General features: G+C 37.0%; 1 protein-coding gene across 4 annotated transcripts in view; it reads right to left on the reverse strand.

Moving 5' to 3' along the window:
* Positions 1–6,630: 6,630 nt before the first annotated feature.
* LOC106078128 (uncharacterized) overlaps positions 6,631–15,592 on the reverse strand; it is a 40,460-nt gene continuing 31,498 nt past the window's right edge. For 3 of the 4 annotated variants that reach the window (XM_056039490.1, XM_056039488.1, XM_056039489.1), the window contains 2 exons: positions 10,656–10,888; positions 6,631–9,399 (listed from right to left, as the gene is read on the reverse strand). In XM_056039490.1, the coding sequence (XP_055895465.1) occupies positions 7,651–9,390 (1,740 nt within the window). In that variant the 5' untranslated portion in view covers positions 9,391–9,399; positions 10,656–10,888 and the 3' untranslated portion in view covers positions 6,631–7,650. Of the gene's footprint in view, positions 9,400–10,655; positions 10,889–15,592 lie in introns of those variants that run through there. The other variant, XM_056039495.1, reaches the window with a different exon arrangement.

A 15,592-nucleotide genomic window follows, 5' to 3' on the forward strand; every position in this document is an offset into this window, starting at 1 on the left:
CGTTTTTTTTTCTTATTAAACAGGCTAAAACAGGTGCAATCGTGCTTTTGTGTTAATTTTTAGTTTGTTTTGTCTTGTGTAAGCTAACTCTTTTGTTTTCAAAATATAAAAAAAAATTGTTGCGGGTCATTTGATCACTCAAAACACATTTGTTCAATCAGATTTTAAAATATTAAAATATTAGTAAGTACAAAAAGTATAACTATGAAAGATTCATGTAATAACAGTGAAATAACAGTTATGTATTTATTAATTAACAATGTATAATTATAGAAGCAGGACATTGTGGCGACCACGTTTTTAATGGCGGGCCTTTTTGCACTAAATATTGTAGATAAATTTGCTGTAAAACATGGCGGAGTTAAAAAAAAAAAAAAGAAAAACTCCATTTGCCAAGTTCCATGAGCGTAGGAAATGGGGTTTTAAAGTTAACCCTCCAATAATGAGATAAGCTATAGAAAAACTTTAGTCATTTTTTTAATGAGCGTAACTAAGTATATGTTATTATAGAGTGACCTGCCACTTTTCAATGAAAACAAGAACCCTATAGACGTACTTTAGTGTTACTTTTTTATGGTTTCGAGGTTAAGCGATCTTTCAATCAGAAAAACAATGGATGGTTCCAATAAACTTAAAAGAAAAAATACAATCGACAAATTCCATTAGTTTAGCCTGGAGGGTTTTGAGTTTAAGACCGCCTCCAATAAAATACTCAAGATTAACCCTAGCCAGCGATTTCCCTTAGCTTAGCCAAGGCGAGTTTTTGAGGTTAAACCCTACCTATAAAACAACAACAAAAACAAAAAACAACAGAACAACTAAAGCAAAACTATTGTTCCGCTACCGCTATATCGTAGTAGATTAAAACAAAACTTTAATTCCTAAATTTAATGATCGTAGCGAGGTGAAGGGGTTTAGGTTTATCCCATTTCCAATAAACGTTACTACTATTAATTCAAAAATCTATGAGAAATTGTAGCGACAGACTAAATAAACCGAAAGCCAAATACTGTCCCCAAATTTCTGAAGTTTAAGCCCCTTCATCATCTTCCTTAAAAAAAATTCAGCAAAATTCACCACATGAGTGTAACAACAGGACATTTTGATATATCGTAACATGCAAAATCACATTGGTTAATCCGCCGAATGAGAATGTTGATTTCAGTTTTTCAATAAGAGTTATATCTAACTACTGCCTTTTGAGTTCCAACCCTACCCCAAATAGAATATTGCACATATTAATCTTTTTCTTTTCTACCAGGGCTCCGTTAATAAAGTTCAGCAGGGTCGGGCTGGGAGTCAAATTCAGACCTGACATTTTACTGTACCGTCCGAACCACAAATCCATTGTCATATGACATACATTTCTGGTTACCTCCCCTCATGATAGTTAAAAGTTTTGATACTGCATTGATAACTGAACTCAGGCATACAAGCATGGGTTCAGATAGGCCTAATTTAGCGTATTTGTATTGCATTTCTACATCTAGACAGACCATATGAAACATCGATTTGTACAAACAATTTTAGAAATGCAACTTTAATTAGTGTCAATAAAAAAATGTATGACACCATTTAGAAAACCTGTGATCTAGCTAAAGGCGTAGTGAACAAAACGTGCGCCCGGGGCAAGAAACTTTATTGGCGCCCCCTCCATTTTCCATGAACGTCACATAGAAATAGAGGCTTAGAAATAAAAAGTATTTAATAATAATATAGTACAAATTACCTTAGAATCTATTACTTAACTTAAATATAAACGATAATTTATTTTTTTCCAGCGCCTAGCTGCGTGTGGCGTACCCTCCTGTGGGTGGCTCCCGGGTCATAGTGGCACCTTGCCTTGCCCCCACTACGCATCAGAATATAGCCTAATTACTTGAAAAAGGGAGCAGCATGAAGGTCTCTGTATATGTGTCTGTGTGTGTATGTTTTATATGTCTGTTTGTATGTATGTGTATATATGTGTCTGTGCGCAAAGAAAATAAAAAAGGTCAAAATTGTCCCCACCAAAAAAAAAAACAACAACCTCCCTTGGTACTCCCATGCTGTAACCCATCTAATAGCCGAAAAAAAAAATAAACTTAACGAAAAAAAAGGGTATAATAACATTCGTTTACTAATAGATAGTTAAAATAAGTGAAAAGTAATAACCAATACCCTGAGTTACATCTCTTCTTTACACCTCTTCTTTACACAATCAACCATTTCCATTCTTCTCTAACCAAGTTCCTGTCTTGTATGTTATAATCAACAATCTAGTGGCAGTGCGCAATGCATGGTCAAGACAAAATCGCGTCACTGTGAGATTGAGAGAATGTACGATCAGACTATGTCTCATGCAAAAAACAAAAAAAAAGTAAATGAAATGATAACGATCTCTAACGAAAGGCAAATAATAAAATAAAAAAAAAAAAAACAACAACATCAACATAGCTTATATTAAGCCTAGTTGTTACAGTTACTTGGATCAGTCATATTGTTAAATTTTTAAATATATCAAGTCTAATATAAATATATCTGTGCGAATAAATATATTTTGCCAGCTCTTTTTGTTTAGCGCAATATCATGCTCTTAGTTTTCTCAATTCGCTATGATCCTATCACCTATGACCCTATCCCCTATGATCCTATTACTTATGATCCTATCACTTATGATCCTTTCACCTATGATTCTATCACCTATGACCCTATTACTAATCTGGATCAGTTAGGAAAGAGGTGGGTGAGAAAAAATTGGGTACCTGTTTCAATGTTACTGTTATCGCGTTTGAAATGCATTATATTTTTTAAAAATATATAAAAAAAAAAAATGAACGACCTAAATTTGAAATCAAGGGTTCAATTCTTCTCAACAAAAACCACTGTGCCAATTTTTAGCAAAGCGTATATCAACTTGTTCTATCTCACTGGCGGATCCAGTGGGGTGGGGGGGCGGTAGGGGCGATCGCCCCCCCCCACTCGGCCACCCCCCCCCCCTGGGGGGGGGGCGGATGAATTTTAGTATAGAATTCACACAATTTATATACGAATTTATTACTTATGTTAATAATATATACTAATTATTTATATTTCAACCTATTTTTAGATTATTTCGCCCCCCCCTTCTAGTATTTTGGCCGATTTGGTAGGGTCGGGAGGGGGCGATGGCATCAATCCGCCTCCCCCCACCATAAACTTTCGAGTGGGGGGGGCGTTCCTATTTATTTGTAGAAATCACAGCTTGCTAACAGAATCAAATTAAATATCTATATGATTAAAACTTTTTATTGTTATTTAACAGGTCTTTATATTATGTCTTTCACCTGTTAGCCGATTGGAAGCCAGTCTATCTGCGCTAAATTTTATAGACATTATTTCTCCCACATTGTTGAATCTAGATGAAATTTTGCAGTTTATTTATTGCCTTAACAAGACATGAATCAATGGGAAAATTGAGCAATTATTTTATCAATTATTTACTGATATTATGAAGAAATGTATGCGGTGTCTGATACCGTATATTGCTTGCATTAAGATTAAAGGTTGCGTGCATTAAGATAGAAAAATAAAGAAGTGGTGTGTGTGTGGGGGGGGGGTCACTATCGAAATATATATAGGCGCTCAGAAAACACAACTCTGCTCGAGTAGGGTGTCGAGCCCTGAGCCCCCATCAAGCCAGGCCAAGCCAAGTGTACTTTGCCTATCGACCACGTAGCGTGGATACCGTAAAGATTATACCAGATTCTCGAGAGCAATTCAGCACGCCCTCCCTCCCCCCCCCCCAACTTTCTCTTTCGTACGCTCAATCCTTTTGTTCCACGTTTTGAGCAAATCAAAGAAAAATGTTTTCATTAATCTTTCATGTTCACATTGAAGTCATTTTTTTTTGACACCAGCGCAATAACACAAGCCGTTGTCAGGTTTCCTGCGCTCAGAATATTTTTTCTCGGTAGTACCTGACGTCACAACAAGGTTAGACCTAACAGCTTTACCTGCGCTACAGAAATAAAAATGCCACTGATTCAAAATTAGTTTACAAGGGGAGGGAGTGAATTCGGGGTTATAGTAAAAGTCCCCCTTTCAGACCTTGTGAGCTTTGGGGCAGATGATGTTAAGGTCATCAGTTTCTTTGACCAACGGTTAACGAGCAAGGAGTCATGTGGACAGCCCAATGACCAACCTCCTTTACTTTCCCCAACTAAAGAGTTTCATTCTGATATTCTTTCTGAAAATATTGAAATCTGCCTTTTTATCTGCATGTGTGGACCACTTCGGGGGTCGATTTTGACACACAAACTGTTTTTGTAACCTTTTTTTTTTTTGGATACACTTGTTAGTCATTAAATGTTATTCTACTAGATCCGCTAACCCATGTTTTGCTTTCACTTTATTTATTATTTTTTTAATAGAGCGTCTGCTGTTTTTTAACATGGTTTTAGCATTGGTTACCGAAAGGTGTGGTGGTGGGGGGATTCACGCCCTCTTCTGCTTATGACATTCTTTGAGACCATACCCAGCTTAGGTCCGCTACTCTAAGTTCAGTGAAAGTGATGTAAAGGATTGTCAATGTATTTTTTTTAAAGCCTGAAAAGTATGAAAATATGTGTGTGTTTGGGGGGGGGGGGGATACTGTCCAAAAGCAACATAAAGCGAAATAAAGTTTATTAAATATTTCGAACAATAATAGTTTTCCCCAACTAGTGTCAGGTACCCATTAGAGCTGGGTGGACTAAGAGGCGATCAAAGATCCCGAAATTAAAAATCCCAGTCTTCACCAGGATTCGAACCTAGGACCCCCCGATTCGGAACTCAAGCGCTTCACCACTCAGCCACCGCTCCTCTTGGAGAGACATGGTTACCATGGTTACCATGAAAGCTATGGACAGAGAAAAATGCATTGACCTCAGCCCTGGAAGAAAATCGCCCCAAGTAAAAAGGGCTGGGACATTTACCACCAAAGTTAATCGTATCTTTACCTGTTATACAAGCAGATGGAAATGTCTTTAAAGAACGTTATATGCACGTTAAATAGCATTTTACTCATGTTTGAAATGGAAAAAAAAAATCTTTTAATCAAACCCCGAAACTGTGCTTCCTTTTTGTATGATTTTTTTAAAAAGGTTTTTTTTTTATGTTATTAAAAAAAAATGTTAATTTTTTTTTAAACCAGCATTTTTTTAATTTTTTTTTTATTTACTTGATAATTTTTATTTTTTTGTAAAGCGGGATGGCTGAGTGGTAACGCGCTTTTCTTCAGTACCGAGGTCCCGAGTTCGAATCCTGTAGAAGACAGGGATTTAAACTTCTTTATCTTTGGGCACCTCTGTGTCCACCAATGGTATCTGACAGTGCTGGCCACATGACATTCTCGTTAACCGTGGGCCACAGAAACAGATGACCTTTAGACTACATGTTCTATAAGGGGAACTTTACATTTTATTAGTGATGATTTTTTTATAGTTCAAATTGAATTTTCTATAATGTTTTTAGAATGGCTTTTAATACAATTCCAGAGATTAAGAACTGTAAAGTCTTTTTTTTTCTGATAGAAATGCTTGTTGAAAAAATAATGCACCTAGACCTAGGTGTTCGGTTACTTTGCTAGTAGAGCTCTAATACTTTTTTCTCTATTTGTTACTGCTTTAATTAAACTATTAATGTAACGATATCGTGGTTAGGTGGTCCCGGGATCATGTCATACTCTACTTCTATTTCAGGTCTGTTAGTTGAGAAGAGTACCATTGTGATATTTAATGTAGTTTTTTTTTAATAATTCATTTCTATCCTTACAACGTGGTCTATGCTTTTGTTTGATAAGACAGATTGAGAAGTTTCATTTGATTATTTCATAGGGTCTTTAATGCTTTTCATTGACTCATATCTCTTGTGGGCCTGTCGCTTTTCTCTTCCCTTGAAGCCTCTTCTGTTTGCGAGCTTTTTCTTGGTATTGCTGCTTTGGTAAATTTATTTTATGAGGGTGTTTTATTAGGTTTAATAGATTTGATTGGAGTGGATTAAGCTAGCGGTTGGTGAGCTTGATTTGAGACTGTGGTTCATCTGTTGTATGGGCTAGAAATGTCTGCATCAAAGGAATCAAACAGTCCTAGTGTAAACTGGGTTAACCCACATAGCACAAAGAGCCAGAATGCATCTTTGTTGCCTAATGCATAGAATATTCATACGGAGAAACAACACATGATACCATTTTTTTTGGTGCTTAATTTTTTTTTATAGATGTTGCATTTATCTTTATCTCTAGTCGTGAGTTTAATTCTATATATTGTATGTGTTTAACAGGCTTTCTGTAATAGTAAATTTCCATTTATTATTGGTAATATTCCGTTATGTTATTGACCAGTATGTGAAATTGTTTTTGAGGTTGAATGCTGGTTTATGGTGTGATGATTGGTAATGACTATAGTTTAGAGATGTCTGAGATTTATGTTCAATAATGACATGTTTGTAGTTTCCCGCTAGTGTACTTTATGACCCTCTGAAGTGTTTGCAAAGTGCTAGGAGGGATGGTAAAAATCTGAAGTTATTATTTGTTTTGTTCTCAGTAAAATTCTATTTTTAGTTTTTGAGAATAACAATGTTATAACATACATATTTAAAGAAAAGTACTTAAGAAAACTCATAATTCTTTGCTTGGTGATTATTTATTGGCATGCATAAGCTATTTAAATAATAAAAGTAAAAATGCATAAAACATAAAAATAAAAGCATTCAAGGTACACTAGATTAACGCTAAAAGGATTTGCTTCAGAACCAAATACTGGTACATTTAGTTAACAGATTGAAATTAGCTTCTGACCATAAATATAAAAGAATGTACAAAGGAGATAAAAAATGTGTATGATTAACTGATGTTATTTTCAATACAAAATGTATACCTACTAACATAGAATAATTGCTTTAGTTTACATTGTAATTTTACGAATAAGCCCAAAATGCTTTTAGCTAAATCCTGTTTTAACTATAATATCTTTTTATTAATATTTAATGGTTAAAGTTAAGATGATTTACACAGTATCAATAAAACAAATATAAATTTAATGTAAATAAAATTTAGTATCTTTTTTAAACAGTCATCATTGCATTAAAATTGAGATTATTATAAAGGCTATAGATATATAGATATATTATTATAAACAAAAATATTAATGCATTCATTAATGGGCTATCTCCTCCAAAATGCCCGTGGCTCTCGTGTCTCGCTTGCAGAAACTCTGCCGCTCCAGAATTTGCTTGATCAGACATTCCAGATTCTGCCCCATCTCAAGACGTAACCAAAGCCAGTGACTCATCTGGGCGCATCAATTGCTTCCGAGACAGAAGGAGCAATATAATAATGATAAAAAATATTACATGGGAGAAAAGCTTGAGTACATTTTATAAGGTAAAACATAAGAAACGGCGTTATAACTTTTACATAGTTGAAACTTTAAACGTTCTTCTTATATTACATTTGTTTTTTATCATCTGAGTCTCAGAGATTGTAGCCTAAACTTGTGAAATAAAAAATTACATAAATTACAAATTAATTTCATCTTCAGTCAATTAGCTTTAATGTAGTTGTAAAGAATTACACCAATAATACATACGTTTTTAATTATGTTTAAGATTTTTTAGCTCGAGAATTCATTTGGTCATCGTCATTACATTCAACTAGTTAAAATCTGGATTCAACGGAATAGTCTCTAGTTTAAACGGCTCTGCATTGTCCAGGACTACTTCAGGGTACTTGACATCTACAGGCTTATCATTCGGGCCTACTCTAGCGATGAAGGTGATATTGCCAATGTGGTGTGTGGTAGAATTGATTGTGTCGACAACTGATCGCCTGTTCAATCTCGTTTTATTCCAGATTACAATGATATTTCTACTGGCGACATGCTCCAGCTTTCCTCTCAGAGTAAATTCATACTGACTCTCATCGGTAAGTCGGTTGAATACGTGAAGAACAGAAGGGTAGTTCTTAATCATGTCGTTCCACATCCAAGGTCTAGATTTAGTTATGTTTTGGCGCTTGAGTGCCTTGTAGAAAGCATCAGATTGACTTCCAAAAGTGTAAGGAAAACTCGGTCTAGCTCCGCTTCCCCTGTACTGGTAATGATAATTGGTTAACGGGTTACCATAACCTCCTCCCCACCTCAAGAAACCTCTAAACCTAACATTAAACTTTGCAATGATGACGGCCGTATAGGGATTTGTCGTTCTGGTTTTAAGAACCTTTACTGTATAGTTTGCTGCTGAATGTGGCGGGATGGTTTGGACCGTAGTTATTTTAGTAGTTTGCGACTTTACTTCGGTTGATGTGTCAGTATCTGATTTTGAATAATCAAAAGCTACATTAACGCCTGCTGATACTTTGGCAGCACCTGGTGTTGCTGCCTGCAATGAAAAAGACAATTGAAGACTAGTCTTCCAACTGCTGGTCGATGAATGTTGGACTGTATCCGTGAATATTGTTGAATATTCAAAGCTTCTTGTAGAGCTTACATCCATGTTGTTTACCTCTCTGCCAGTGTTAACGACTTCAGGTTGCAGACTGTCTATTATACTGTTACCATATATTATGTTTTTCACTGCTAGGTTCCATCCCAAATAGTCGATTTTCAGCCTCTCGTCGCATTTAAAGCCCTCGCATTCTGTCTTTGGCTTAAAAGGTGTCGCGTCTGCAATCCACGAATCACCATCTTTATAGAAATCTTCTCCCACGTCGTCACCTTTTTCGCCCCCGCACCAGCCGTAGCCCAGGCGATCAGCGACGTTGGCTAAATTGAAAAGTGTGGTGTCCATAATTTTTGTCTTAAATGTTTCAGCATCATCTATTATTTCAGATGTATCTGACATCTTACAACAACGCAAAGCTTTAATGCAATACAGATATCTACAATCTCCTTTGTACATGCCAGTTATGAAGTAATCAGTGTTGCAGGTAAATATACCACTATAACTAAAATCAATGTTCTTATCATAACAGTCACCGTGGTAAAATGGATGGTGCGACGGCTTAGCACACCTTCCATAGTCAATATGGTGCAAATAACCAGAGTACCAGGGCCAGCCTGAAGATGATCGCTGCAAGCCCTGTAGAAAATACCCCGCTGGGCAATTTACCCAGACATTATAACCATCCCATAGGTCTGACCAGTCCGCATAAATTACTTGCGGTTCACTTTTGGACCACTTTGGGGAAGCGCTGCAGCACTGCACTCCGTCTAATTGACTTATTTCGTCGTACCATAATTGATCGCTTCTTTGTAGACCTCTCATGAAAAAGTCTACTCTATCACATTTCGATTGACCAGCAGAATCAAAGCTTCGAGTCCATGATGTGGATCTGCATACTGCGTTTGCTATTTCTAATAGCGTCATAGTGATGCAGACTTTGAAGAAGAACATTGTTGGTTCCTGGACATAAAAAAAAATAAACGAATGAAACAAAATGGATCAAAAGTTGTTTTTAAATAATGTACATATGGAATGTGACTGAGAACCACTGATCGGGGGCTACCTAAAAAGTTGTTTTTAAATAATGTACATATGGAATGTGACTGAGAACCACTGATCGGGGGCTACCTAAAAAGTTGTTTTTAAATAATGTACATATGGAATGTGACTGAGAACCACTGATCGGGGGCTACCTAAAAAGTTGTTTTTAAATAATGTACATATGGAATGTGACTGAGAACCATTGATCGGGGGCTACCTAAAAAGTTGCTCGATTTCGACTTAAAATGAATGTTTCCAAAGCGCAGAAATGCAGATATTAAATTTTCGTCCAGATTTTCCCTTTTTACACGAAGACAGGTTAAGACAGACTAAGATCACACTAAGGGAGCCAGGGCCGGATTTAAGAAGTTGAAGGCCCTGGACAGGAATCTAACTTGGGAAAACGTAGGAACAATACGGAATCGTTATTTGAAGAGCTGGCTGTCAGGATTCCTAACAATAGGTGATGTCTTCCTTCTCTATTTTGTTGAAATTAAAATCTTTAAACGCCTGATTGTGGCGTCACTAGCGCAGGTGTCATCCAGTTCGATTACATCATGGTGTCAATCCTTTTTTACGACCATCTTCCTCAAGAAATTAAAAAGTCTGCAAAAGTGCAGAGTTACTTATTGGGTGTCGCCTTACTGTGTGTCACCCGGTGGATACCACAGCCTCGCAACTCCTAGTAACGTCACTGAGGCGCCACTATTTATCTATATCTAGTCTAGTATAATAGTTCCTATTCTTTCTTAATAACATAATCTAATCACCAGTAAATAACAATAATTATGGCTTTTATATAGCGGTACTTTCATGCTTATAGCATGCTCAGAGCGCTATGATGCAATCTCATTTGTGTGTGTGTGGGGGGGGGGGGAGGGGTTATCTAGGAGTCTTTAGGTGCTCAGTAAACACAAGTCATTGAATCTCGAGCCCCCTTCATAGGTAGCCAAGACAAGCCAAGTTAAAGCGTACTTAGCCTCTAGACCACGCTTCCCATTCAGATTTACCCAATATTTATAAACGCTGCTAGAAACGGTATCAAGCTACTATATAAATAAATAAATAAATTTTATATATATATTCCAATTTACTTATCAATAAGAAATTAAAAATCAAAATATAGATTCTTTTCTAAATATAAATTACATTATAGTATTAATAGTAGTACTTACTTGTATTTAGTAAAGCCTGGCTTGGTACTGTCTAGAAGAATCAAACAGTTTAAGAGAAATCCTGATTGAAGTAAAGTCTTGATTCGAGTGAAGTCTTGATTCGAGTGAAGTCTTGATTTAAGTGAAGTCTTGATTTCTGTCAGTCCAAGTTAAAGATTAAGTCGTTATATATTGTTCCAGCTTTAAGAACGCTTCCTTTTGATTGGTTCTCGCACAGCCAATACCAGTAGTACCTGGGAGAAAAAGTTGTCATCATTATCATAAAAAGTTGATCACTTCCTGCAAAACTTCAACCACTCTCACTCGCGAATCGGAGGAATGATGGGGCGGTAGCGGCGAGCCTCTCCCCCCCCCCCCCGCCCACGAAGATATTATTTTTTTAGAAAAATCACACAATTTGTGCTAACATAATTTATTTTTTTTAGTAATATATACTAATTGTTTATATTGTAACCAAGTTTTTATATTATGCCGGCCTCTTGTATTTTGACAGATTCTGATGGGTTGGGGGGGGGAGCGATTGCATCTACCCCCATAATACCCGGGTGGATGGGTGTTTTTTTTTTGTTCCAAAATCTCAGTTTACGAACAAAATTAGTCAACAATTTATGTAACATATGCTACTTATTGATAATTCTGGTCGATGACGTGGGGTGAAGTAGGCTATTCTATCTAATGCGCTGCCACTGTCAACTTGAACTTTTTTTTTTTTTGGGGGGGGGGGGGAGCGCTTTTAATTTTTCTATTAAAATCATAATTTATAAAAACTATTAGTAAAATAAATGAATAAATATTAATTTGCTACTTATTGATATTTTAACCATATAGTATATTACATGGGCGTAGCGGGGATTTTTTTTCGGGGGGGGAGGTTTTGGGGGGGGATTTTTTCTCGCCTTCCCCCCCCTCGAAAAAAATATATTTATATGTATCTATGTGTGTGTGTGTATATATAATCTTTATTACATTCTCACCTATCATTCTTTCGGAAGACGCTTATTGTGCCCTAGAATAGGTTCTTTCTGGAGTTAGTGGGAAAATTGTAGACTCCCCGCCATTGTCAGAAAGGGGGTTTGGGGGAGCGCTAGCAGCTCCCCTAGCGCGGGGCTGAGCCCCGCCGCCAAGCACCATTTCTGATATTGAAAGCCAACAAAATGCATATTCTGAGGTACAGTGCATTTTCCTGCTATTAAAAAGTTTTATTTCAAAAACCTAATGTGCTATTCTTACTGACTTAGACCCTACCGCGCCGTTCGGAGCATTTGACGTCAAGCTGTTTCCATAAAAATCTGTCACTGGTAATGTCTAAAGCCTCTTCCCACCTGCTCTGAGGACCTCCATGAATGTGTGGCGCCAAGTTGTACTAGGATGTCATCGCAACTCTTCTTATGCCTAATTCATTTTGTCGGAGAACATGTCTCGAGAACCTCATGCGACGCTCTGTCACAATCTTACTAAGGGGTCGACTCCCAGTTCGGCGTAGGATTTCCTTGATTTACTCACGATCTCTATAACTGACTCCTAAAATCTGTCTTAGCCATCCTTGTTAAGCCACATTTAGTGTTTTTCAATTTCGGCAGATGACTATTCACTGCACTTTATTAATTGAGCCCCGCCGCTGATAGAAATGTGTAACCTCTCTTGAATACGCTCTTGGAATTAAGTGAGTGTAGTTTGCTTTAGATTTTATATCGAAAAGTGAAGTTTTATCGTCAAAATCATCTGTTGGGGGTTTTAGACTAAAAAATCTCTGGAGTTATGGTTTTTTTTTTTTAAATTCAAAACCCCATTTAGCTACGGTCATAGAATTAAGTAACTGTAGTTTGCTTTAGAGTAATATTGAAGATGGAGGTTTTCCACCTCAAAACGCTCCGTAGGGGGATTTTAAACTCAAAACCATCTGGAGCGGTTTTAATCTTTAAAAAAAGCCATCTGTAGGAGAGGGATTTAAATTCAAAACCCCCAATTGTCTTGGCTATGCTCAAATAATTTTAGTGTGTAATTTGCTTTCTTATATTAAAGAGGTATTTTTCAGCATCAAAACACTCCAAAGGGGGGTTTAAACTCAAAACTCCTTTTGGCAACACTCATAGCATTTTGAGTGCGTAATTAGCTTTTTTCTTACATTGAAGATGTATTTCTTAGCTTCAAACCCCGCTTGCGGGGGGTTTCAACTCAAAACCACTATGGCTACGCTCATAGATTTCTGAGTGTGTAATTTTCTTTTTTTTTATATTGAAGAGGTATTTTTTAGCTTCAAACTCCACTGGAGGGGAGTTTAAACTCAAAACCCATTTTAATACACTCAAAACATGTTGAGTGTATAATTTGCTTTGTTATTAATATTAAAGAGGTATTTTTTACCTTCAAACCCCACTGAAAGGGGGTTTAAAACTGAGTCAAAACCCATTTAGCTACGCTCATAACATTTTGAGTGCGTAATTTGGGTTTTTTTATACCGGGTATTGAAGTGGTATTTTTTAGCTTCAAACCCTACTGAAGAGAGGGTGGGGGTTAACTCAAAACCCCTTTGACTACGCTCATAGAATTTTGAGTGTGTAATTTTCTTTTTTTATATCGAAGTGGGAGTTTATCGTAAATTTTGGAAGGGGTTTAAAAATCAAAATCTTCCTTAACTGTGCTCGTAAAATTTGGGGGATTATCGTTTGCATTTTTTTTTTGTTTTGTGTTATAGAAGAGGGGAATTTAACTGCGAAAATCCTGGTAGGGTTTTTTTAACTCAAACCCCCCTAGCAGAGGGTTTTAAACTCGAACCCCCCCTGGTAGGGGCTTTTAAACTCAACCCCCCCCTGGTAGGGGTTTTAAACTTAAAAACCCCTGGTAGGGGGTTTTAAACTCAAAGCCTCCTTTGCTTTGCTGAGACAAGTGATAATTTAGTATTAAAATCTCATCTAAAATAAACAAAATTAAAGCAAAAAATCAGTCACTAAATTCCGATCCCCCCCCCATTTCTGGGGGGGGGGGTTGAACCCCAACCCCCCCCCCCCTGCCTACGCCCATGGTATATTATGTCGCTACGACTTTAAACTCAAATTTAATAATTTATAAATATAAAATGAATGACTGTTGTTGTGTCAAGCGAAGGTTAAGCAATGGTCTAGCCCTGGAAGTTTACATGAATTGAAAAGTTGTCCAGGTCATTGTACCTAATACCGACGCTTTGTTCCTGGCTTCTCTAGGGTTGCGGGGAGAATAGTATTTCAGGAAAAGTTTAAACAATTACAAGAGGCTCTTCTTTGTTAACATACCCAATGTTGGGTACACCGTTCATTCTGGATACAGACGCATGCAGTAAGAGGATCGGTGCTGTACTATCGCAGAATATTGATTTCAACGAATAGGTGATAGCTTTTTTATTTTTTAGAAGAAGGTTGCCAAAGTTTGAAATAAATTATTGTGTTACGAGACGGGAATGGTTGGCTGTGGTTGATTCAATTAAATATCTCTATGAACAAAGGTTTCAACTAAGAACTGTCCATGCAACCTTGAAATGGCTACTATCTTCCGAGAATCCTGAGGGGCAGGTGGCGAGATGAGTTGAACACTTGAAGGGTTAGGAGTTTGAGACTGAACACAGGAAGAGACTGATTCATCAGAATGCACATACATTGTCTCGACGACTGCATAACGGAATGCAGGCACTGCAGACAGGCAGAGGCAAAGGATATTAACTGTCGTCATCTAGAAGTAGAGGTTATCGGGTTTCGGTGTGATAAAAAGGTCCGAAAGGAGCAGTTGGAAGATGAGGATCTTGCTCCCATTCTGTTTTAACAATCTGTAGCAACATCAGAGGATTATATGAGTTTATGAAAAAAGCCTTAAAACCTTAGACCAACAAGTGCGTCCCTGCCTAAGTCGAAAGATGCCTCCAACATCAGTGATCGTGCTCTGTTAATGGAACGATGGATAGAGGATTATGAAGAACTCTACCAGATCGAAAATTCTTTCTCTAACCGCTTAGGCTAACTTTCAAACATTTCCAGTTTTGGATGAATTAGTTGTAAAGGAACTGAGCACATCCATTCACTTCCTTGAAAAGCACCCGAATAAGATGGAATTCCTGCAGAAGCTACAGGAACTTGTGTCACATTGTCATAAAAACATGCAGTGCACTTTCCAGTTTGACGACTCATTCTATAAGCCATTTTTCATAAGAACAGGGTAAAACAAAGGTAGGATTTGACCAAACACACTATTCGGTATTATATTTTCGTTTGAAATCGCAAGCATTTTTAAATATATGGAAGAGGAAGTATATATCTACTGTAAGTCCAATGGAAGCCTCTTTAACTCTTTCTCTCCGTAATTATTTAACACATTCTAGTGGAATCAACGTTGGTATCGTCAATTAAGAGAGAAAGAGTTAACCTGGCCCGACTTAGAAGCAAAACGAAAATGCGTATCTAGATTCAGGAACTGTTTTTCGACGACGGGATTTCCCCCTATTCTGTAGAAGGATTACATTTATAACGATAGCTTTGCTTTGACAACTGCTGTCAGCTGTTCAATCTTAAAATGATTATCACCAAAACTGAAATTATGGGACGAGACGTCACAGAATTACCCGTGTTAAGTATTCTCAATCACACCCTTGTGATGGTGCAGGGCTTTACCAACCTGGAATCGATTATAGCCAGCAAACTAAATTTAGACATTAAGGTGACAAAAAAAGAATTGAAAAAGCTTCTGCAGCAATGGTTGTCATTGTTGGATTGAAAGTATTGTATGTAAAAATTGCTAAACAAATAGTGCGGAATAAAATAGAATTTGAGACTTAAAGTATTTTTATAGTGGATGCCTGGGACAGTAGACACGCCTGCTATGCCCCAAATCCGACCCTGTGTGTGGCGAAAGTACATCTTTTGGTCTAGATGGGCGTCACTTGCAAGAGTTTGAATAACACTGGCATAATGAAA

This window comes from Biomphalaria glabrata, chromosome 8 (assembly GCF_947242115.1).
Source record: "Biomphalaria glabrata chromosome 8, xgBioGlab47.1, whole genome shotgun sequence".
Taxonomy (NCBI): domain Eukaryota; kingdom Metazoa; phylum Mollusca; class Gastropoda; family Planorbidae; genus Biomphalaria; species Biomphalaria glabrata.